This window comes from Oncorhynchus mykiss, chromosome 23 (genome assembly GCF_057628025.1).
Source record: "Oncorhynchus mykiss isolate SJ-2025 chromosome 23, ASM5762802v1, whole genome shotgun sequence".
NCBI classification, from domain to species: Eukaryota; Metazoa; Chordata; class Actinopteri; order Salmoniformes; family Salmonidae; genus Oncorhynchus; species Oncorhynchus mykiss.
The window spans coordinates 54,604,836-54,630,378 of NC_143044.1; the positions used below are offsets into that span (position 1 = coordinate 54,604,836).

A 25,543-nucleotide genomic window follows, 5' to 3' on the forward strand; every position below is an offset into this window, starting at 1 on the left:
GAATTATGAATGGTACCAACACATCCCGAGAGCAACTTCTCCCAACCATCCAGGAACAGTTTGGTGACGAACAATGCATTTTCCAGCATGATGGAGCACCTTGCCATAAGGCAAAAGGGATAACGAAGTGGCTCGGGGAACAAAACATCAATATTTTGGGTTCATGGCCAGGAAACTCCCCAGACCTTAATCCCATTGAGAATTTGTGGTCGATCCTCAAGAGGCGGGTGGACAAACAAAACCCCACAAATTCTGACAAACTCCAAGCATTGATTATGCAAGAATGGGTTACCATCAGTCAGGATGTGACCCAGAAGTTAATTGACAGCATGCCAGGGTCGAATTGCAGAAGTCTTGAAAAAGAAGGGTCAACACTGCAAATATTGACTCTTTGCATCAACTTCATGTAATTGTCAATAAAAGCCTTTGACCCTTATGAAATGCTTGTAATTATACTTCAGTATTCCATAGTAACATCTGGCGAAAATATCTAAAGACACTGAAGCAGCAAACTTTGTGGAAATTAATATTTGTGTCATTCTCAAAACGTTTGGCCACGTCTGTATGTAGCAGACCAGATGTACAGTGGATGATCCCACCACCTTAGCCTACAGGCCATGGCACCTTACAGTGGATGATCCCACCACCTTAGCCTACAGGCCATGGCACCTTACATTGCCAATTGTTTCAGGCATTATTGCCATTAAGCATTTCTAAGTAACTCCTTGTCTTAATGGAATTGGTTTTCGATTAAACAAACTCTTTGGCTTTAGTGTTACCAGTACTAGACAGAAGATCCAGGGTACAGAGACTTCACCAGGCACTGCCTGCATCAACGGTGCCAACCAGGTAGTCTCACACACAAACGTATTCAATTATAAATGGTTCAGGATGTTTTGTCTGCAGTTTTAGATCCATTGTAGATAAGACGTTGAAACGACATTGGCATCCTGACCACAGTATCTTTAACTGTGCTACAGGATCTGATTTGCTTTCCATACTAATAAATAAACACTGAAGGGATCAACATCTGATGTCATGTTGATATGCTGTACAATTAATCCAAAAAACCAGTCCAGTTCCATTACAACATTCATCTAAAACCAGTCCAGTCCCATTACAACATTCATCTAAAACCAGTCCAGTCCAGTTCCATTACAACATTCATCTAAAACCAGTCCAGTTCCATTCATCTAAAACCAGTCCAGTCCCATTACAACATTCATCTAAAACCAGTCCAGTCCCATTACAACATTCATCTAAAACCAGTCCAGTCCCATTACAACATTCATCTAAAACCAGTCCAGTCCAGTTCCATTACAACATTCATCTAAAACCAGTCCAGTCCCATTACAAACATTCATCTAAAACCAGTCCAGTTCCATTCATCTAAAACCAGTCCAGTCCAGTTCCATTACAACATTCATCTAAAACCAGTCCAGACCCATTACAACATTCATCTAAAACCAGTCCAGTTCAATTAATCTAAAACCAGTCCAGTCCAGTTCCATTCACCTAAAACCAGTCCAGTCCAGTTCCATTCATCTAAAACCAGTCCAGTCCAGTTCCATTCACCTAAAACCAGTCCAGTCCAGTCCAGTTCCATTCATCTAAAACCAGTCCAGTCCAGTTCCATTCACCTAAAACCAGTCCAGTCCAGTTCCATTCATCTAAAACCAGTCCAGTTCCATTCATCTAAAACCAGTCCAGTCCAGTTCATTGCAACATTCCGTGCGGCTGGACCCCACCGAAAGCCTTAAGAGTGTCGTTAGAGGGTGATGTTAGTGGCGCCTAATTCATTGATTCTTATTAGAAGCCTGTATGATAATAAACATAGGTCCATTATGTAGTTGTGAATCATTTCAGTTTCAGATAGAAATGTGAGTTATAGACCTGTCATTCCCATTTAAAAGACAATCCGGTAAGCGGTAGATCCGTTCTCTGCATTTTACTTTGAGCTTCAAAAAGCTGAAAATACAAAGTTTTAGGTTATTGGAAAGATATTTCACAACAGTTTAGGTGATACAACGATTCTCTAGAGTCTACTGGGAACGCAGTCAATGAGATGACAAAACAAGACAAAAGGAGAGCTAGGGGTTTTATGGATTTAATGGTCTCGTTTAAAGGTGATAGACAATACATACAAAAATACCTTTTTCCAATACAACTTGTTGCCCTACAAAAAAAAACAACTGATAAATGACCTGTTTAATTGTTTCTCAAAAAGCACAGAGAAAGTTGTTGGAAAACCGAGTGGTGTAAAAGTCATTGAGAGGCTTCAGCTGTTAGAGCAGATGATACAAAACCGTACAAATACACACAAAGCAATAAGAAAACAAAAAGATATGAAGAGAATACACCTGTTATAATACATAGGGTGAGTCCCAAATAACACCCTATTTCCCTATTTAGTGCACTACTCTTGACCAGAGCCCCGTGTAGGGAATAGGGTGCCATTTGGGATGCAAGCAGATGCTTTCTGTACACCGAACCAGGGTAGAATGGAGAGAGAGAGAGAGAGAGAGAGATCACTGTTTAACGGAGAGCAGGGCTTGTACTCAAAAGGGCCTCAGAGCACCACAGCTGATCTACAGTCGGTTTTGACATTTAAAAATCAGATAAGCTGTGTGGTTCAAGCCCTGAATGCTGATTGGCTGACATCCATGGTATATCGGACCGTATACCACGGGTATAACAAAACATAAATTTTTTACTAGTGTAATTACGTTGATAATCAGTTTATAATTGCAATAAAGCACCTCGGGGGGTTTGTGGAATATGGACAATATACCACGGCTAAGGGCCGTATCCAGGCACTCCTCGTTGCGCATAAGAACAGCCCATAGACGCGGAGTATTGGCCGTATACCACACCCGCTCGTGGCCGATTGCTTAAAATGAACAACATTATATAGACAAGGGGGACCTGATCCTAGATCAGCACTCGTACTCAGAAATTTTGTGAGTACGAGTCCTGAAATTTGATTTGAGAGGTCAACTCCTCGACCAGACCGCATCTGAAATTGCACCCTATTCCCTACAGAGCGCACTTCTATTGACCAGGGCCATTTATGGCTCTGGTCAAAAGTAGTACACTATATATAGAATAGGGTGCTTTTTAGGACTCAGGCTAGGATGACCCCAGGAGACGCCATGTTTAAGAACCTCCACGGGAGGTGCAGAGGATCAACACCCCACACTGAGGGAATTACAACACACACACACACACACACACTAACTCATGTACACCAACATCCTCACACACACACACACACCAGCAAAAGCTTGAAACCCTTTCCGTAACACAAATCCAGCGGTGAACCACTTCACAACCATGACCCTGCTAGCGCAACAACCGTCCAGTCCCTCATGTTCAGTACATTCCCTGGGTTCTAGAGCTGCCTGGGGAACAGTAGCCTACCGCACACAGGGTTGTGTTCCAACCCTACTATAAAAACACCTGATTCTACTAATGATCTGCCCCTCAGGACCCTGGTTGGCTGTATCAGGTGTGTGAATCTAGTGCAGGGCTGGAGCAAAAGCCTACAATACCCAGTAGATCTCCAGGAGAGTTGGTTCTCTATTCTAGTGGGTGGCAAAGCTTGAGAGAGAACATACAGGAGGCCCTTTAACGAAGAGGGAGGACGTACACAGGAGGTCCTTTTAACCAACCTAGAGGGGGGGGGGGGGCATACACAGGAGGTCCTGCTAACCAAGAGGGAGGGATATACACAGGAGGTCCTGTTAACCAAGAGGGATGGATATACACAGGAGGTCCTGTTAACCTAGAGGAAGGGATATACACAGGAGGTCCTGCTAACCAAGAGGGAGGGATATACACAGGAGGTCCTGCTAACCAAGAGGGAGGGATATACACAGGAGGTCCTGCTAACCAAGAGGGAGGGATATACACAGGAGGTCCTGCTAACCAAGAGGAAGGGATATACACAGGAGGTCCTGCTAACCAAGAGGGAGGGATATACACAGGAGGTCCTGCTAACCAAGAGGGAGGGATATACACAGGAGGTCCTGCTAACCAAGAGGGAGGGACATACACAGGAGGTCCTGCTAACCAAGAGGGAGGGATATACACAGGAGGTCCTGCTAACCAAGAGGGAGGGATATACACAGGAGGTCCTGCTAACCAAGAGGGAGGGATATACACAGGAGGTCCTGCTAACCAAGAGGGAGGGATATACACAGGAGGTCCTGCTAACCAAGAGGAAGGGATATACACAGGAGGTCCTGTTAACCTAGAGGGGGGAATATACAGGAGGTCCTGTTAACCAAGAGGGAGGGATATACACAGGAGGTCCTGTTAACCAAGAGGGAGGGATATACACAGGAGGTCCTGTTAACCAAGAGGGAGGGATATACACAGGAGGTCCTGCTAACCAAGAGGGAGGGATATACACAGGAGGTCCTGCTAACCAAGAGGAAGGGATATACACAGGAGGTCCTGTTAACCTAGAGGAAGGGATATACACAGGAGGTCCTGTTAACCTAGAGGGGGGAATATACAGGAAGAAAAAAGGGAGGTACCATCTGAACTTATTCAAAAAAGAATGCTAATTTTGTTGCAAAACATTTTCATATGTTGGGCCCAAATGAACACAACCCAAGTTGCTGAGTCTACTGGGTGGGAAGGCTGAGATTGGCTATCAAGGTCACGTTGTAATGTGGTTGACAAACAGTGGGGGGGGGGGGGGGGCAATACATTTTTTAAACTTTTTTTTTCATTTTAGATCATAAAACTATAACAGCTGTATGGAAAGACTAAACGTCTGTGATTCTTTTTTTTTTTATTTTTTAAAGACGAGTTATGTACAATAAACTACACCTACTGTAGAACTTTCCCATTTGTCAAAACAGTAGGATGGTACAGACAGGTGTAGTAGCAAGCATCGACACGTTAAGGCCATTTAAAACTACACAGTAAAGGAAGAGGGGGGGAAATTTACAAAAAAATAAATAAATAAATCCAACTCTTCTCCAACCCAATCTTAAATCAGCATTTTAATTTCTGCTTCAGGCTCAACTGGGAAGGGGACCATAGAAACAGAGATGACATTTTTTGTGGGGGGGGGGGGGGACAAGGGACTGTCGTTGCACATCGTCCAGTGACAGGGTGGGGTGAGCGGGAGAGTTAAAAATCAGCTTCCTCACTAGGTTTTACCACAGTAGTCTTGATTTTGGATCTCTCAGGTCTGGAGCTAGTCAGTGTTGTAGGTCCTGGCCTCGTGAAGGAAGGGGTTTGGGGGGGGGGGGGGGGGGGTTACCTGGGGTTACCTGTGCCTGTTGAGGGCTAGTCTGATGGAGTTCTTAACCACCCGCTGGTGGTTACTGCTGGGGAGGGGAGAGGTCACGTCTGGCAGCTCCATACTGGGAAGTCTCTGGAGAATAGACACACACGAGACAGACACAGAAGCAGACACGTGCATGAACACAGACACGCATATTATAAGATTTCAAAATCAACTATTCATTTGAAGACTGCTTTCATGCATTCTAGCTAATAAAAATCAGTAAAGTACCTGTGTTCTTGATGTGTCGATAGTTGGAATAGGCATAGCCTTTACCCCTCCAAGACTTTCCTGTTAAGAGAAATAAAACAAAAAAAATTATGAAATGCAATTATCGACTGACATAAAATCTCTGAATAATGTGAGGTGTGTATTTCCAGAGTTCAGTTGGTGTTCGGGGTGCAGTGGGTTGAAAGGAGAGTACTCACGACGTTCACTCCGTCCCCTTGCTCCTGGCCGTCGCTAGACAAAGGGAACGGCTCCTTGAATGCAGAGTCATCACCGGACACCAGCTGGAGAGAGAGGGAGAGAAAGTGAGAGACTGACAACATCATGACCTCATTAACCCGTGCAAAAATATTTTCCCTCAAAAAAAAATGTATATTTATACAGCTCCAGTGAGACAATAGAGAAAAGGGTGATTAATAAGTGCCCCCACAGTGACCGTACGTACATATCCCAACCAGAAACAGTGGATTACAGGCAACATCCACACGGAAGACTAGAGCTGCTGCTTTCAATGAGTGGGACACTAATACGGAAGCTTACAGGAAATCGCGTTATGACCTCCGACAAGCCATTAAACAGGCAAAGCGGCAATACAGGACTAAGATTGAATCCCACTACGCTGGCTCTGACGCTCGGCGGATGTGTCAGGGCTTGCAAACTATCACGAATTACTAAGGGAAAGCCAGCCGCAAGCTGCCCAGCAACGTGAGCCTACCAGAGCAGCTAAATGCCGTATGATCGCTTCCAAGGCAAGCAACACTGAGCCATGCACGAGAGAACCTGGACTCGGCTACTGTCTATTATCTATCCCGTTGCCTAGTCACTTTACCTCTTCCTATACGTACATAGCGGGTAATAACAGGGCTATATACAGGAAGTAGCGGGTAATAACACGGCTATATACAGGAAGTGGCTATGTCCTGTATATAGCCCTGTTATTACCCGCTGCTTCCTGTATATAGCCCTGTTATTACCCGCTGCTTCCTGTATATAGCCCTGTTATTACCCGCTACTTCCTGTATATAGCCCTGCTATTACCCGCTACTTCCTGTATATAGCCCTGCTATTACCCGCTACTTCCTGTATATAGCCCTGCTATTACCCGCTACTTCCTGTATATAGCCCTGTTATTACCCGCTACTTCCTGTATATAGCCCTGCTATTACCCGCTACTTCCTGTATATAGCCCTGCTATTACCCGCTACTTCCTGTATATAGCCCTGCTATTACCCGCTACTTCCTGTATATAGCCCTGCTATTACCCGCTACTTCCTGTATATAGCCCTGTTATTACCCGCTACTTCCTGTATATAGCCCTGCTATTACCCGCTACTTCCTGTATATAGCCCTGTTATTACCCGCTACTTCCTGTATATAGCCCTGCTATTACCCGCTACTTCCTGTATATAGCCCTGCTATTACCCGCTACTTCCTGTATATAGCCCTGCTATTACCCGCTACTTCCTGTATATAGCCCTGCTATTACCCGCTACTTCCTGTATATAGCCCTGTTATTACCCGCTACTTCCTGTATATAGCCCTGCTATTACCCGCTACTTCCTGTATATAGCCCTGCTATTACCCGCTACTTCCTGTATATAGCCCTGCTATTACCCGCTACTTCCTGTATATAGCCCTGCTATTACCCGCTACTTCCTGTATATAGCCCTGTTATTACCCGCTACTTCCTGTATATAGCCCTGCTATTACCCGCTACTTCCTGTATATAGCCCTGTTATTACCCGCTACTTCCTGTATATAGCCCTGTTATTACCCGCTACTTCCTGTATATAGCCCTGTTATTACCTGCTACTTCCTGTATATATGTTATTTTTACTCATTGTTATCCACTTTGTATTTATTCCTCATGTCACTATATTTGATCTTTATCTCTGCATGGTTGGAAAATAAGGCATAAGAAAGCATTTCACTGTTAGTCTACGAAGCATTTGACAGGATTTAGTCTGGATGTGACATATCCATCCAGGGACCACTCCCCCTCACCAGATCTGCAGGGTCTCGTATCCTCTTGGGGGGTCCGTCCTGTGTGGGGGAGTGAGGTCTCTTGGCTGCAGCGGTGGCTCCGTTCTGGTTCTGCTCTGTCGGGCCGGATGTATCTCTAGAGGAGCCCAGGCAGGGTACAACACTCCTGCCTACTACTGTAGGAATGGTGCTGCCTGCTGGAGGACTCACCTGGGGGGTGAAAAACCCAATGAGTGATTGAACATTCAAGTTGTGTTCTGTGTCAAAATCACAAAGTGGCATTCACACCAACAAAGGACATTTTGTCTTTTTTTAAAATTGGGTATTGTGTGGGGCTGTCGTGTGTATTTCTTGAATCCCGTTAACGGGGAGGGGGAAGGGGTAAACAGGGGTTCTCACCACTTGGACTCCGTCCCCTTGCTCCCTGCCGTCGCCAGATGGAGGGAACGGCTCCTTGAAGGTCAACACATCAGCCAGCTGTACACAAAGGACAGAGACGATAAGAGTGTGTGTGTGCACCATGACCGGTGCACATCGTTTCTGTTCAAACTGACAGGAGTCATTGTTTTCTACGGGAGCTCTAGCAAACCTGCAATAGGTTTCCATGTAGAGGTTCTGTTGAGTAATCTAGATGTAACCGGTGTTCTGGGGAGTCGGGGGAATTCATTTTACAATACAAATTCAACTCACCGGCTCTGCGCTGTCTTTCAGCCTCTTGGACTGATCCTCCAGCGTAGGGGAGTGGAGTCTCTTGGATCCGTTCTGGTGCTGCTCTGTAGTGCCGAGAGAGACCACGCTCCTACCCACTACCGTAGGAATGGTGCTACCGACTGGGCCCGTTGGGGCAGAGGGCTTGGACTCTAGAGGGAGAGAGGAGGAAAGAGGAGGTTAGGAGAAAGAGAAGGCAAGGGAGAAAGAGAGCAAGACAGAAAGGAGAGAGAGAAATGAGGGGGGGGGGGGGGAGTGAGGGGGAGAGAGAATGATTGAGAGGGAGACAGGTTAATAAGCCAATCAACCACATTTCAACACTTCTTTAGTGTCATTTTTCACAGCCGTGACTATCAACAACACTAGTATGTAGACCACGTATATCTGAGAGGAGAGACGAACGCTGGACACTCACTTGATCCAATGACGGGGATGGACAACCCCTTCTCCTGATCGGTCCTGGGTGGAGAGACGTCTGGCACCGAGGAGCTGCTCTCCACAAACAGAGAGGCTGGCAGCTTGGGGGGTGTCAAACTGCACGGGACAGAACAACAAGATGATTGGCGTGTCAAACTGCACGGGACAGAACAAGATGATTGGCTGGCAGCTTGGGGGGGGGGGGGGGGGGGGGGGGGGGGTGTCAAACTGCACGGGACAGAACAAGATGATTGGCTGGCAGCTTGGGGGGGGGGGTCAAACTGCACGGGACAGAACAAGATGATTGGCTGGCAGCTTGGGGGGGAGGAGGGGGGGGGGGTCAAACTGCACGGGACAGAACAAGATGATTGGCTGGCAGCTGGGGGGGGGGGGGGTGTCAAACTGCACGGGACAGAACAACAAGATGATTGGCTGGCAGCTTGGGGGGGGGGGGGGGGGGGGGGGGTGTCAAACTGCACGGGACAGAACAACAAGATGATTGGCTGGCAGCTTGGGGGGGGGGGGGGGTACGGGACAGAACAACAAGATGATTGGCTGGCAGCTTGGGGGGGGGACAGAACAAGAGGAATATCGTTATATTCATAATTGCACTATTAAGTTAAACATGTTATGATGACCTGAAACAAGGAACATGAAATAATAAAAATACACATTTCATTTATTTTCTCAATTGTGGAAAGAAAATGTATCTGGGAATAATACATTTTTCAGGAAACAAAATCCTAAAACTTCTAGTGTCAAACGGTACCATTATGTTCAGTAGTGATGAGGTACAAGCATAAACTACATGTGACCGATCTTCTGCTGTAGCCTTGAACATATTATAAACATGGGTGGCTCGAGTCCTGAATGCTGATTGGCTGACAGCTGTGGTATATCCGACCGTATACCACGGGTATGACGAATCATGTCTTTTTACTGCTGTAATTACGTTGGGAACCAGTTTATAATAGCAATAAGGCACCTTGGGGGTTTGTGGTATATGGCCAATATACCACGGTTAAGGGCTGTATCCAGGCACTCCACTTTGCGTCGTGCGTAAGAACAGCCATTAGCCGTGGTATATTGGCCATATACCACACCCCCTCGTGCCTTATCGCTTAATTATACAAGTCTCCCTGGTTCTCCGTGAGGAGTACCCACCTGTCGTCTGTGTCTGAGGCGGCCGGCCTGGACGGCTTGCAGACGGAGGTGGGAGAGCTGAAGGGAGTCCCGGAGTCAGTGTCTCTGGAACTGTCCAGCTGACTGCCGTCGAGAGAGGACCGCTTGGAACTCCCGCCGTTGGAGTTCCGGTTCAGCTCCACTATGCTCTGTAGGGAGGGCAGTGGGGAAAGATGGGTGTAGAGAGAGGGAAGCCAGAGGGACAAGGAGAGAGAACTTAAATACAAAGCCAATCACAATGATGGTGTTTTATTCAAATGCATTTCTTAAAATAAATAAATAAATAAATAAATATCTAAACTACACACGGGCTTTTCTCAATGTAGCTCCCCTCAATATCCTCTCTCCTGGCCCCCTTTTCAAAACGCATTGAGAACAAGGGGCGAGGGGAGGGCCCTTGAAATAGGGTTGAGAAGGAGACAAGGAATGGCAGAAAAATGAATGGAGTCTAGAGCCTCTGCCTGAAGAGAGCATCCATCCTACCCTCTTCTTCCTCTGCACCAGCTCAACAGGAAGGTACTGGTGGAGCTGCTTCTTCTTCACGTGTGTCGCTTCGATCTTCATCCCATCCTTCAGCATGTTGATGTTGTTGGCCTGCCTGTAAACTGCAGAAAGGGGTCATGGGGTCATTTAGAGCTCTCTACCAGCATATACAGATGTCAAAGGGATAGTTCACTCAAATGATTAAATTACACATTAGTTTCCTTAGCATAGAAGCAGTTCTACGGACACAATTTGACAGCAATTCATGCTTTGGTTTAGTTTCCCTGGCACGGTTACCACATGCTAACGTTTTAGCATTTGTAGCACAAATCCCATTCAAGTCATCGGACCGCTATTAGCATTTTTCATATTCAAATCATCCAAAAGTATCTAGAATTGATTGTGAAGCTCAACGAAATCACTTATAGATGATTTGAACATGACGCGCCAAAAATGCTAATAATCAGCCCCATGACTTGAATGGGATTTGTGCCACAAATGCTAAAACGTGAGCATGTGGTAACAGTGCCGGGGACACTAAACCAAAGCATGGACTGTTGTCAGCAGTCTGTTACAGCCGAAGGAAACCAATAGGTCCTTTGGTAATTTGGGTGAACTAACCGTGCGAGCGTGTGTGTGGTATTACCTGTATCTGTGAAGGACTGGATGTCGTAGGTCAGGTCGATGTTGACACTCTCAGCGTTCTCCACTTTCTTGAAGATGATCCCAATGAACCACATGGAGACAAACTCGTTCCTGTTGGAAGACAACACTAACATCAGCTGGGTACAAGGAGATAAACTGGTTCCTGTTGGAAGACCCACCCCTAACATCAGCTGGGTACAAGGAGATAAACTGGTTCCTGTTGGAAGACCCACCACCACCATCAGCTGGGTATATTTGTCTGACATTTACCAAACATCTAAAAATGCTTCAATCTGATCATCCAAGACAGACAAGATCCAAATCGTCTCCATGTGCTCCCTGGTGGTAGCTTGGGTCAGTTCGCCCTGTGGGGTGTCTCACTAAAAAACAAACACCCTTGACTGCTTTGCACTAGCACTTCTCCGACTAGCACCAACTTTGCTTGTCGCTACTTTGAGGAAAAATGTAATTACTATGACTAAGGTGTGGTTGTCTCACCTAGCTACCTTAAGATCGATCCAATAACTAAGTCGCTATGGATAAGAGTTTTCGCTAAATTACTAAAAATGTATATGTAAAAATGCTAACTAGCGTTAGCGTAACGAAGCAGGTCCCCATAGCCTTCCAGTCATTGTGCTAATTCTAGTTAGCAATTGCGCTAGCGCTAATTAGCAACGTCCTTCAAACTGCACGCAAAATGATATTCACGAGTTCATCTGACTCTGCGTCAGTAGATAAAGGGCCTCAGTGCCAAAACCTCAAAGTATTCCATTAAGTGAAATATCCACCTACGCAGGGCACAAGGCCATGCAATATAAACTCGCTCAGTGCAAAAAGGTTTTTTAAAAAAGGTTTCCGTCTTGTGCCCTAATGAACACAACCCCAATATTCAAAGTTCAAAAGGTGTGGAGCCTAAAGACTCACTCGCTACAGCTCTCCTTGTTCCCGGGGAAGGATGTGGGGTTGACGTGTGCCAGGGTGATGTACTCATTCCTCTCCAGGTTCCCCACCAGGACACGGATCTTAGACTCCACCAGACCAATCCTAGAGGGAGAGGAACAGACAGGAGGTTCATAACATTACTGGGGTCAGAGACATATCTTTAGATTTGGGCCACCTTTTAGAATGGACGCCTTTGAGCATTCCCATTTATTCAGTCACGACGAGAACTTGGAATCTTACAAGTACAAAGCACTGTTTATGTTTCTGAAAATGTTGTGAACGGCTATTTGTCAATATTACGCCTTCAGAAAGTATTCACACTCCTTGACTTTTCCCACATTTTATTGAGTTACAGCGTGAATTTAAAATGGATTAAAATGATATTTTGTGCAACTGGCCTACACACAAGACCCATAATGTCTAAGTGAAATGACGTTTCTTTAAATGTTTACAAATTAAAAAGGGAAGTTTTCCAATGCCTCGCAAAGAAGGGCACCTATTGGTAGATCTGTTTTTTTTTTTAAAAGCAGAAATTGAATATCCCTTTGAGAATGGTGAAGTAATTATACTTTGGATGGCGTATCAATACACCCAGTCACTACAACGATACAGGCGTCCTTCCTAACTCAGTTGCTGGAGAGGAAGGAAACCACTCAAGGATTTGACAATGAGGCTAGAGTTGAATTGCGGTATTGGGAGAAAACAGAGCATGGATCAACACTGTAGTTACTCCACAATACTAACCTAAACAGATTGATAAGGAAGCCCATATAGAATTAAAATATTCTAAAACATACATCCTGTTTGCAACAAGGCAGTAAAAAACTGACAAAAATGAGGCCCCAAAAAATTGTAGTATGTTCTGAATACAAAGCTTTATGTTTGGGGCAAATCCAACACATCACACTCTTCATACTTTCAAGCATGGTGGTGGCTGCAACATGCTATGGGTATGCTTGACATCGGCAATGACTGGAGAGTCTAAAAAAAAATACAATAACGAATCGAGCTACGCTCAGGCAAAATCCTAGAGGAAAACCTGGTTTAGTCTGCTTACCAACATACACTGGGAGACAAATTCACCTTTCAGCAGGATAATCAACTAAAACAAGGCCAAATATACACTAGTTGTTTACCAAGAAAGACATGGAATGTTCCTGAGTGGCCTAGTTACAGTTAAATTGTCTTGAAAATCTATGGCAAGACTTAAACAATGGTTGTATAGCAATGATCAACAAACCAACTTGTCAGAGCTTGAAGAATGTTGAATTTTTTTTTTTTTAAACATTGTACAATCCCGGTGTGCAAAGCTCTTCGAGACCCAGAAAGACTCACAGCTGTAAATAGCAACCAGAGGTGATTCTAACGTATTGACACAGGGGTGCAAATACATAGTGGTGTGAAAAAGGCATTTGCTCCCTTTCTGATTCCCTCTATTTTCGTATATTTGTGATACTGAATGTTATACGATCTTCAACCAAAACATATTATTTAAAAGGGAACCTGAGTTCACAAATACCCCCCCCAAAATATACTTATTTATTAAATTAACAAAATTGTGCTTTGCAAATCACCGGTGTGAAAAAGTAATTGCCCCCTTACACTAACTGGTTGTGCCTCCTTTAGCTGCAATGACAGCAACCAAATGTTTCCTGTAGTTGTTGATCAGTATCTCACGTCGCTGTGGAGGAATTTTGGCCCACTCTTCCATGCAGAACTGGTTTAACTCAGCAACATTTGTGGGTTTTCAAGCCTGAATTGCTCGTTTCAAGTCCTGCCACAACATCTCAATTGGGATTAGATCTGGACTTTTGACTAGGCCATTCCAAAACCTCAAATTTGATGCTTTTTTTTTTAGCCATTTTCATGTAGTCTTGATTGTGTGTTTTAGATCATTGCATAAACCAGATGTGCTCCAGCTCACAGACGGATGGCCTGATATTGGCCTCCAGCTCACAGACGGATGGCCTGATATTGGCCTCCAGCTCAGACGGATGGCCTGATATTGGCCTCCAGCTCACAGACGGATGGCCTGATATTGGCCTCCAGCTCACAGACGGATGGCCTGATATTGGCCTCCAGCTCACAGACGGATGGCCTGATATTGGCCTCCAGCTCACAGACGGATGGCCTGATATTGGCCTCCAGCTCACAGACGGATGGCCTGATATTCTCCTGTAGAATTCTCTGATACAGAGCAGAATTCATGGTTCCTTTTATTAAAGCAAGTCGTCCAGGTCCTGAAGCAGCAAAGTATGCCCAAACCATCACACTACCACCACAATGCTTGATCGTTGGTATGGGGCCCTTACTGTGGAATGCAGGGTTTGGTTTTCGCCAGACATAATAGAACCCATCTCATCCAGCAAGTTGACTCAAGTTTGGCAACAAAAAAAAAACACCTGGAAGCACCTGGATGATCATCAAGACTCTAGGAAGAATGTTCTATGGACAGGTGAGTCAAAAGTATAACGTTTTTGGACGACATGGGTCACATTATGCCTGGCAAAAAACAAACACTGGAAAACAACAAAAAAAAACAATTTCATTCAGGCCCTGCAAAATTTTAATTATTGCCTACCTCCTCATGCCTTTTGCACACAATGTATATAGACTTTTTTTTCTACTGTGTTATTGACTTGTTAATTGTTTATTCCATGTGTAACTCTGTTGTCTGTTCACACTGCTATGCTTTATCTTGGCCAGGTAGCAGTTGTAAATGAGAACTTGTTCTCAACTAGCCTACCTGGTTAAATAAAGGTGTTCTCAACTAGCCAACCTGGTTAAATAAAGGTGAAATAAAAAAGGCCCTTCCATCTTTGAGGACAAGTATTTCCATTGTCAGAGCAGACACTCGACCATCTCGTCAATATAATAGAAAAGTGTTGCTTTTACCCGTTTGACTCGTTTGCCCGGGGTAAAATGGCCGGGGGTAAAATGGCCGGGGGTAAAATGGCCGGGGGTAAAATGGCCGGGGGTAAAATGCCCGCCGGGGTAAAATGCCCGCCGGGGTAAAATAAACAGATATTTTGTAGGACCTTAGGAGCGCCACATTCCCATGTAAAACAAAACACTTACCATTCTAATTGGTTTTCTTCTGTGGAAGCACTGGCAGTCAGAACAATATAATGCCTGTTAAAGACAAAAGCACATTGGCTGCAAATAAACACCTACTATTTCAACATTCATAACCAATTACAGTTCTAAACATTAAAAAAAGATATATAAATACGTACTTGTACTTCAGGAAAAAGTTGGGTGGCTGGAACAGTTTGGACCAGTCGGTTTTCCCCTGAAGGATGTCATCTGTGACACTGAGACCTGTTGGTGGAACACATTTAGTCATCTCCTGTGGACAGACGCATGTAACATAGGATGGTGTCATAGCAGCCGTCAACAGAATGTGGGATGCAACGATTAACGAGGAACTTCCTTCCGGTTGCACAGACCCCCCCCCCCCCCCCCCCTCACTGATCATTTAGACAAATCAGGACTTCACATCTTCTGGATTTCAGAAGTGGAAGGAACATTTGGCCATTGCTTTCCTGAGAGTCTCTGTTTAGGGGAGGAGGGAGAATTATCTAGGCTGGTTAGGGTCTCCTCTCATACAGACACCCCCAGAACATAATCAAACATCTGACACAATTACACAAGATTCTACTTCTAGGTTTCCCAGATGAGACATTTAGAATGAACACCACCATGTTCTATCATACAGGACCACTATACAGAATTAGCACAAAGCCTTCCTCACTGCACGGTGCAATAATAGGATGTAAAAGAAAGCATTGAGATGAATGCTACTGCAAATATAGAAATATTGATTTATTTTTGTTGGCCATTTAGCCGACACATTTATCCAAAGCGACTCGCAGTCACATCTGCCTACATATTTATGTATTGGTGGCCTGAACCAGGATCAGTTGTGCCTTTTAGCTCATAATGAACACAATATTATGGACAGAGGGATGGTGGTGGGGGGGGCTGATCCTAGATCAGGAGTTAGGTACCCACCGTATTTGAACTCCTCGCTCATGATGGTGCGTGTGGAAGAGGAGACGTTGTAGGTAGAGTTCTGCTGGGGGTAGGCTGGCGTGATGATGGGCATCAGGTGGTACCGGTCTGACGGATTCACCTGGAGACGGGTGGAGAGGAGAGTTGATACAGCGCAAGAGCAGCTTCATCTCCCACAGACACAGCATCTTCAAAATAAGCATTTTATCAATTTGTGTATCTCAAACACACACACACAAACTCAACAGCAGACACCTACTCGTGGATCCCAAACAGGCAGATTCAGATTGCTGTCTTCGGGCTGTTTCAAAAGCACAGGATTTGGCCATTCCCTACAGAACAGATTGAGTGAATTGATAGCCTTTCAAAAACAATGGAGATTTCAAAGCAACAATGTTTCTTTATCATAGCGGGTCATCGACTACACAGGCTACCCATATCATCATCACCCATTTAAACCAATCAGAGCCCACATCATCATCACCCATTTAAACTAATCAGAGCCCACATCATCATCACCCATTTAAACCAATCAGAGCCCACATCATCATCACCCATTTAAACCAATCAGAGCCCACATCATCACCACCCATTTAAACCAATCAGGGGCCCATATCATCACCACCCATTTAAACCAATCAGAGCCCATACACACAGTGCCTCAGATTAGTGCTGATCTAGAGTCAGGTCTCCCTTATACATTGTGATTTAAAAAAAGGCACAATCCTAGATGAGTTCTCCTGCTCTGAGATGCTTTGTGAGTCCTGGATGTGGAATGTAAATTGAGGGTAATGGGGCTCCTTGTGTACCATTTGGAGAAGACGAGGAAGAACTTGTGTACGAGAGTGGCGGCCACAGCGTTGGGGTAGAGCTGGCAGGTCCTGGCTACCAGCATGGCCCAGGAGACTCCACCCAGGAAGCCCAACATGTTGGAGTAGATCCCCCGGCCTGGGGGACAGGGAAGGGAGGGGGTGGGGGGGGACAGGGGTAATCATATATGCCATTTACCAGATGCTTTATTGCAAAGCAACTAACATTCACGTGTGCATTAAAATGTGTTAACAAAATGAGTCATATTCAGTAGGTTCAAAACAGAAAAGACCAGCCAGAAAAGACCAGCCAAGAAAAGACCAGCCAAGAAAAGACCAGCCAGAAAAGGGGAAGTACAAGAAAAAAAGCTACATTTAGTTTCCCCAGTCTTAAAATATATCTAGAAATGTTACGTGTGCCTTAATGAACACATCACACAGTGCCCTACAGCACGTCCCACAGCGCGTCACACAGCGCCCCACAGCGCGTCACACAGCCCCCCACAGCGCGTCACACAGCGCGTCACACAGCGCCCCACAGCGCGTCCCACAGCGCCCCCCACAGCGCGTCACACAGCGCCCCACAGCGCGTCACACAGCGCGTCACACAGCGCGTCACACAGCGCCCCACAGCGCGTCACACAGTGCCCCACAGCACGTCACACAGTGCCCCACAGCACGTCACACAGTGCCCCGCAGCACGACACACAGCGCCCCACAGCACGTCACACAGCACGTCACACAGTGCCCTACAGCACGTCCCAGGTCACACAGTGCCCTACAGCACATCACACAGTGCCCTACAGCACGTCCCAGGTCACACAGTGCCCTACAGCAGAGTGCTGTATCCGGTTAGGTACAGTTACAAGGTCAACTGTCTGCAATGGTGGTTATAATAGATGTATAGATGGGTCCTCTGTAACCCAGCTGGTTATAATAGATGTATAGAGTGGTCCTCTGTAACTCAGCTCGTTATAATAGATGTATAGAGAGGTCCTCTGTAACCCAGCTGGTTATAATAGATGTATAGAGAGGTCCTCTGTAACTCAGCTGGTTATAATAGATTTATATAGTGACTTTCTATCAGCCCATGTAGTCACAGCTGTTTACACAGTAAGGGGGAAACTCGCCTCATCCACCACCAATGTGTAGCATCCACCCCAGTGATACACGCTCACCACACATCAGCTATCAGCGGAGAGGTGAGGAGTGATACATGCCAATTAGGAATGAGGTGGATTATTAGGTGGCCATGGGAATTTAGCCATGACCCCCGGGGTCAACACCCCTACTCGTACAATAAGTGCCATGTGAGTTTTAGTGACCACAGAGAGTCAGGACACCCATTTCACGTCCCATCCCGAAAGATGGCACCCTACACAGGGAAACGTCCCCTTCACTGCCCTGGGATCTTCTTAGACCAGAGGCAAGAGTTCCCCCTATTGGCTCTCCGACACCACATCCAGCAGCTTCTGGTCTCCCATCCAGACGGACCCTGCTTAGCTTCAGATGCAAGCCAGCAGTTGGATGCAGGGTGGTATGTGCTTGCAATGCTAGGGTAGTGTGTTCCATTCTCAGGACCACCCGTACGGAAAATGTATGAACCCATTACTTTAAGTCACTTTGGATAAAATCGTCTTGCTAAATATCATACATTACAGCCTATAATATTAAATGGTAGATATTAAATGACCTCAATATCCTAAATTATTAAAATGGTAAATATAAAATGACAAATATATGACATTCTATTCTAGGTGCTGACTCACGTTTGGCCCACAGCTTGATGGCCCTCAGGGTTAGTCTGAAGTTCTCCTTGTTTGGTACCAAGTACAGGATCTCATCTGTCACTCTGCAGCCTGGAGGAGGAGGAGAGAGAAGAAATCGCTAGTCTCAGACAAGTCTAATTGCTCACAACAAGAGTAAAGGGAGGGATGTTAGTTCCACACTGATGTCATTCCAAAGCTGGTGCTGTAGTTGGGTAACAGAGTTTAACCTGACTACAGGTATGGTGTTATACTATAACAGAGTTTAACCTGGCTACAGGTATGGGTACCATGTATGTGGTACCATAGAACCTAGTACGTAGTAAGATATGTAGTACCAAGTATTACTACATACTAGGTTCAATGTGGTACCATGTACTAGGTTATATGTAGTACCACGTACTAGTACTTGGTTCTATGTAGTACCATGTGCTAATACGAGGTTCTGTGTAGTACCATGTATTACTATGTCCTAGTATTAAGTAGTACCATGTATTACAGTACTATATTCTAAGTAGTACCATGTAATATTCCTACGTACAGTGCCTTCAGAAAGTATTCATATCCTCTTAACTGTTGTTGTTCAGTATATTACTGTTGATGGATTCCATTAAAATGTAACATGTTTGAAGATAAACTGTAGTTTGTCTCCTGTTTAGTGAATGATTACTGTGAGTATTAATGGAGTTCAGGACATGAAACTGTGTGTATGCTAATTTTGAAAGGTTGACCTAATCAGATAAGAGGAAATCACCTATGATCAGAGAGCAGGGTCAGACCCAGGACAATGAAGACAAACCGGGTGTGATTCTGACTATCTGGCTAAAGAAAGAGAGGACCATGGACACTCCACAGGAGAAAGGAGGGAAACTCATTGGAATTACAAAATGTATAGCTGTGGAGGTGACACCTACAAGGAGGGAAGACTACGAGATCTTTTGTGAACTTTCTAAATGTATGTACTCAGCTGATGGCATCATTTGTATTAAAACAAAACTTCTCTTGCGCTTTTAGTCTCAATTTCTTATTGCAAAGAGGTTGCAATAGCATTTCTGTTTTGAACCCTATGTACTAGTCCTGTACAGAGAGAATAGTGCTTGAACACCAAGGGTTGTGGGTACAATTCCTGTGTAAAACGCATGCTTGCATAAGTTGCTTTGGATAAAAGCATCAGCTAAATGTAATGTATTATTACTACTAGCGCCACAGGAAGAGAGAGCGCATTAGCGCCACAGGAAGAGAGAGCGCATTAGCGCCACAGGAAGAGAGAGCGCATTAGCGCCACAGGAAGAGAGAGCGCATTAGCGCCACAGGAAGAGAGAGCGCATTAGCGCCACAGGAAGAGAGAGCGCTAGCGCCACAGGAAGAGAGAGCGCTAGCGCCACAGGAAGAGAGAGCATTAGCGCCACAGGAAGAGAGAGCATTAGCGCCACAGGAAGAGAGCATTAGCGCCACAGGAAGAGAGAGCATTAGCGCCACAGGAAGAGAGAGCATTAGCGCCACAGGAAGAGAGAGCATTAGCGCCACAGGAAGAGAGAGCATTAGCGCCACAGGAAGAGAGCATTAGCGCCACAGGAAGAGAGCATTAGCGCCACAGGAAGAGAGCATTAGCGCCACAGGAAGAGAGCATTAGCGCCACAGGAAGAGAGCATTAGCGCCACAGGAAGAGAGCATTAGCGCCACAGGAAGAGAGCATTAGCGCCACAGGAAGAGAGCATTAGCGCCACAGGAAGAGAGCATTAGCGCCACAGGAAGAGAGCATTAGCGCCACAGGAAGAGAGCATTAGCGCCACAGGAAGAGAGCATTAGCGCCACAGGAAGAGAGCATTAGCGCCACAGGAAGAGAGCATTAGCGCCACAGGAAGAGAGCATTAGCGCCACAGGAAGAGAGCATTAGCGCCACAGGAAGAGAGCATTAGCGCCACAGGAAGAGAGCATTAGCGCCACAGGAAGAGAGCATTAGCGCCACAGGAAGAGAGCATTAGCGCCACAGGAAGAGAGCATTAGCGCCACAGGAAGAGAGCATTAGCGCCACAGGAAGAGAGCATTAGCGCCACAGGAAGAGAGCATTAGCGCCACAGGAAGAGAGCATTAGCGCCACTGGAAGAGAGCATTAGCGCCACAGGAAGAGAGCATTAGCGCCACAGGAAGAGAGCATTAGCGCCACAGGAAGAGAGCATTAGCGCCATAGGAAGAGAGCATTAGCGCCACAGGAAGAGAGCATTAGCGCCACAGGAAGAGAGCATTAGCGCCACAGGAAGAGAGCATTAGCACCACAGGAAGAGAGCATTAGCACCACAGGAAGAGAGCATTAGCACCACAGGAAGAGAGCATTAGTACCATTGAGACTGCGGATACAGCGGATGTCCAGGTTCCTCAGGTGGGAGTCTCCTCTCAGATCCAGGTTATCTGGGATGGACTGCAGAGCCAGCCGCGCAAACAGCAGGTCAATCTGCCCAGCAACAAGACAGAGCAGGTACACTTTAACTACACTGGGCTCAAATTCAGTAGAAGTACAGATCTAGGATCAGGTGGGACCACCCGCTAATTCAGTAGGACTTTAAAAAAAGGGGGGGGGGGGGGGGGGGGGGGGGGAGAGGCCAAACGTGATCCTAGATCAGTACTCCTATTGAAGGTTTGTGAATTCTAAAATGTTGAAGTACAATACTACTTATAGTCTGTATCTACTACAGGATATTGTGATTTTGGGTGATGATTAAATAGTGATTATGTTATAATTATGTTTATGCCAATAGTGTACTATAGCTACCTATGCTTTCTGTTCAAATATGCAAAAAATACACGCAATCTTGGGTCTGACGCATGGTGAGAAACGAGCTGCATCATAAACCTCTCATTTCCAGGGTCTGTTCTTAACTTCAAGACTGTGTTGAGGTTGATCTACAGCCTGACCTGGGTTCTGTTCTAGATCAATATGAACGTAAATGTGTTGGATGTGAATGTTGAATGAATGTGTTCGCTCCATCGTTAAAGATTTGGGTTGGTGAAAATCCACTCTGATGGTATACCCATCTCACAGAGTGTTGAAATAGACACCATTTGTACATCCAAAACCCCCTTTACCTCGATGCCGTCAAACTTGAATTTGATCACAGGTACAAAGGCATCCTCCACCGCCTGAAAGAATAAGTGTCATGTTTAAAGCAATTTGACAGGCCAAGTCAAAGGTACAGCAGAACAGAGATGATAGCCATAATATACATTAAGGAGATAACTTGAGGACTGGCAATTTTGGTGGTCATGCCTCGGCCTCCGGCACATTTACAGTGTCAACGTAGGTTACAATCCGGTCTACTGCCTTTTGACACAATCGCTCTTAATTTTCCCCTACACTGTCATCCTCTCGCACACTGTTCAATAAAATAGGAGATTCCTTTCTTTTATTTTTACTATACGAATATTATCCTGAGAAAGTTTATTTTATTTAACCTCACCCGTAGGTCTTTGATCTCTTCGTGCAGTTTGAGCTTCGCAAAGAATGAGTCGAAGAAGTCTGTCCTCTCCACGTGTCGCGGCGATACACACAAGGCATCAATATCCGCCCCTGCAACGCAAACACACACAAACAAACAAAACTTAGCTACACATTTGACAGCACACAACAGGTGTCTCATGCAGACATGCACGTGTTCTCTTTAAGAAGTCAGGATAGGACATTACCTTTAGTGTGAACTCCAAGCCGGTAAGACCCAAAGGTGAAGATCTTCCCCCCCACATTGGTTATCGTCGATGGTGGGAGGTTCTGAGGGGAATTAATGTCAATATCAGTCAACCATGTATTACACATCATTCTCCCATTGATATCATAGCAGAGTAGGAATGATTTGCGCTCTGTAAAGCAACCACTAATGCACACACAGTTCAGTCATCGTTGTTCTTCCTAGGAACCTACCTTCGTTTCACTGATCTCGGCAATCCATTCCTTGACAAATGTATTTAACTTCCCAAGAACTGCGAGTCTGTGGGAAGTAGCATAATGTCAATCAATTCACCTGTCCACTACGAAACCCAGCATATCCCAAACACACATACGAAACCCAGCATATCCCAAACACACATACGAAACCCAGCATATCCCAAACACACATACGAAACCCAGCATATCCCAAACACACATGAAAAGAACGTAAACCTGTAACTCTTTAACCTGGAAAACATTTCAGCAAAATAAAGGGAATCTAAATGAACAAATACCACTCAACTTCAACCAGCGTCTGTATTCACTTAGTCTCAGTGCACGATTGCGGCTGATACAGGATCAGTTTTATGTTTTAAATCTTAAAGAATAAGATTATAAGGAGATGTGGGGGGCTGATCATAGATCAGCACGCTTCCTCTGAGACACTTTTTGAATACGGGCCCAGGCGTGTAAGTAAACACATTTTGTTTTTTTACTTAGTTGGGTTAAGTCTGACAAAGACCTCCGGGTGGAAACATTGCACAATAAAAAATACAAATAAACTATGGGAGTATTCATCTCTGTGCAGGCATTTTTTCTTTATTTCATGAGAACAACATCTCACCTGTGGTTGAGTTCGTCCTCATCCTCAAACACCCCAAAGGGTTTCATGGCCTCGCTGAGCTTGTGTGTGTACTGATGGTCCACCTCCCTGGGGAAGGCCATGCTAATGGATGAGGTAATGCCATAGTGTTTCTGAGGCTGCTGCCCGCCATGCATACTGTTACTGTTCCTGTACAAGTCAACAGAGAGGAGGAATAGTATGTTATAGATATGATAGATGCCCTGTTGAATTGTTCAAAGTTGTTTGCAGCCTAGCCGACTAAACGCAACAGTGAAGGAAGTTCCTGATTAACTCCACCAAAGGAATTGAGCGGACCAGGCTTTGTGGAATTCAGCCCTGACTACATTGATTCACCGGAAGTCAATACTTTCTTGAGCAATCTGTTTACTAGTTATCACGTAGCTACCTAAATGTTAGCAATATTTTTTTTTGCTTTGTTTCCCCAAGCCACCAAATTTACTCTATAGTGAGCTACATGCCATAAACAATATTCGCATTTGAAGAGCCATCCTATGTTTAGTGCACACACTGGATGAAAAGTAAACACAAAGACACAAACCGGGGACTAACTTAAAGTTACTTTGATGGTGCTTCATTAATTTCCGATTCATTGAGCTGGTCTGGATAGATTAAGCACAAATAGGTAACTAACGAGGTCAGTATCTGTCTGCCATGATGCCGGGACGCAGGCGTCAGCTCCAAATTACCAGGTATAGGTCACTAGAGACAGGGACGTTTACAACAAAATAAACCAGCCAGCTAATGTTAGCGCATTTGTAAGCAAGTAAGTTAGCAACAACGTTGGCTATTAAGTTGGGTAGCTAGCACACGTTAACGAAAATACATCATATGACCATCTAGTTATAAAACAGGAACTCAAAGGCTGGAACGTTAACGTCGTTAGCTAACAAGTTAGCTAGCGCTGATTATAAACAAAATACCGTTAATCAACAATTAGCTAGATAACGTTAGTTAGCTATAATGAAATACAAAACAACGACATATAAAAACCAATCGAGTCATCAAGCTACTTTAGAAATATATATGATGTCGGGGAGCAAGTTAGCAAAGTTAACAGATGCACCAAATAGCTAGGCCTTTGTTAGCTACGCTAACTCCCTCAGCCTCGCATTGTTGTGATGATAGCCGTTCGTTAGCAACTAGCTAGCAGTGTTAGCCTAGCTAGCTAACGTTACATATTCGATCATATTTCTACAACAGCACACATGTTGAAGAGTGAACAACATTACAATGTCTTAAGCATATGTGCAACTTACGCTGACATTTCTTTCATGACCCACCGATAACTTTCTCTTTTCCTTAGAACAAACTTGTAGAAAACATGTAAACTCAGCCAGCAGCAGCCCCGACCCTATTTATAACAATAGCTAGTTAGTTACACTCCAATATGGCGCTCAAGCAGTCTCTGTATCCCGACAAGCTTTGCGCAGTGAGATTCTGTCGTCGTTTCCGGTCATAAATCCATGAACATCCGCAGTGGACTTTTTTGTTTTTGTGTACTGACTTTGAGTTGTCACAATAACATGATATATGCGGTAGTTATACTCACTTCCCACCATATGGGTATAGAACTTGTTCATCAATAATCCAGTGAGTTTTTGAGGGAACATTTTGAAAAAGCCATGTAAACAAATGTGTCAAATTACATTATTTTGTTATAATAAAGTGTATGATGCCATGCTACTGCAGTGTATGAGGATGGCATGGGACCTGGTCTTCATTACGTTTGTGAGCATACTACAGTATTTGAAACGACTGTAATGACAAAGAATGTATTTTAAAAGACTGTAACACCTTGTGTTTGTGAGCATTGTACTGCATCTTCCCTTTTGTGTCATAGGCTGCATTAGGCTCTTTTTAGCCATAGTTCGAGTCCCTGCTGCAGCTCTCATTTTCTCCTACTACATTAGTGGCAGCAATGGGATCACGTCCAGTGGTCTTACATGGAGTTGGGGAAACATTCTCACTGCACTTGGGGGCTATGTGCACAAGGATATTTCTTAAGAGAGGGAATACTGTAAAATGTATCTAAGTGGTTAGAGCGTTGGGCCACTAACCAAAAGTTTGCTAGATCAAATCCCCGAGCTAACAAGGTAAAAATCTGTCGTTCTGAGCAAGGCAGTTAACCCACTGTGCCTAGGCCGTCATTGTCTATAAGAATTTGTTCTTAACTGACTTGCCTAATTAAATATTCTCATTAGTTTTTTTATTCTCCAGCTACATGACCATTTAGTGGGGTTCAAGGCCTCACAGACACCTTCCCTCTTCTGACAGAGCAATACACCGTAGGTCTCCCAGACCATAGGCAAACTAGTTATTAGCCACTGCTGTAATAAAGTGAATCCTCCTGGGGTAGGTCAGAGCCAGTGTATCAGATGGGGAGCTGTGAAACTCACTGCTCAGCCTGAAGTGTCGCCCCTCGTGCTGTTGAAGAAGGCCTTTTTCAATAGCATGATGGGTTGGAATGCTTCAAGAGGAAAGTCAAGTGTGTTTGGGTGG

General features: G+C 45.0%; 1 protein-coding gene across 1 annotated transcript; it reads right to left on the reverse strand.

The window, feature by feature from the left end:
• Nucleotides 1-2,091: 2,091 nt before the first annotated feature.
• On the reverse strand, nt 2,092-24,481 carry papolg (poly(A) polymerase gamma). Its single transcript, XM_036988142.2, has 24 exons — nt 24,301-24,481; nt 23,024-23,191; nt 22,393-22,459; nt 22,161-22,242; nt 21,935-22,044; nt 21,564-21,617; nt 20,820-20,931; nt 18,483-18,572; nt 16,714-16,852; nt 16,164-16,236; nt 15,905-16,025; nt 15,127-15,211; nt 14,969-15,022; nt 11,873-11,992; nt 10,950-11,059; nt 10,304-10,425; nt 9,803-9,969; nt 8,637-8,755; nt 8,204-8,373; nt 7,913-7,990; nt 7,535-7,723; nt 5,731-5,814; nt 5,534-5,593; nt 2,092-5,392 (listed from the first exon to the last, which is right to left on the reverse strand). The coding sequence occupies exons 1-24, from the start codon at nt 24,315-24,317 to the stop codon at nt 5,285-5,287; spliced, it is 2,499 nt and encodes an 832-aa protein (XP_036844037.2). The 5' UTR covers nt 24,318-24,481; the 3' UTR covers nt 2,092-5,284.
• Between the last annotated feature and the right edge of the window lie 1,062 nt (nt 24,482-25,543).

Bases quoted from the DNA above. Each gene is read 5' to 3' on its own strand.
- papolg (XM_036988142.2), bottom strand. The intron at 15,023-15,126 runs GTACGTATTTAT...TGTCTTTAACAG, and splicing joins AACTTTTTCCTGAAGTACAA to GCATTATATTGTTCTGACTG. The intron at 8,756-9,802 runs GTGGGTACTCCT...TGTCCCGTGCAG, and splicing joins GCCTCAGACACAGACGACAG to TTTGACACCCCCCAAGCTGC.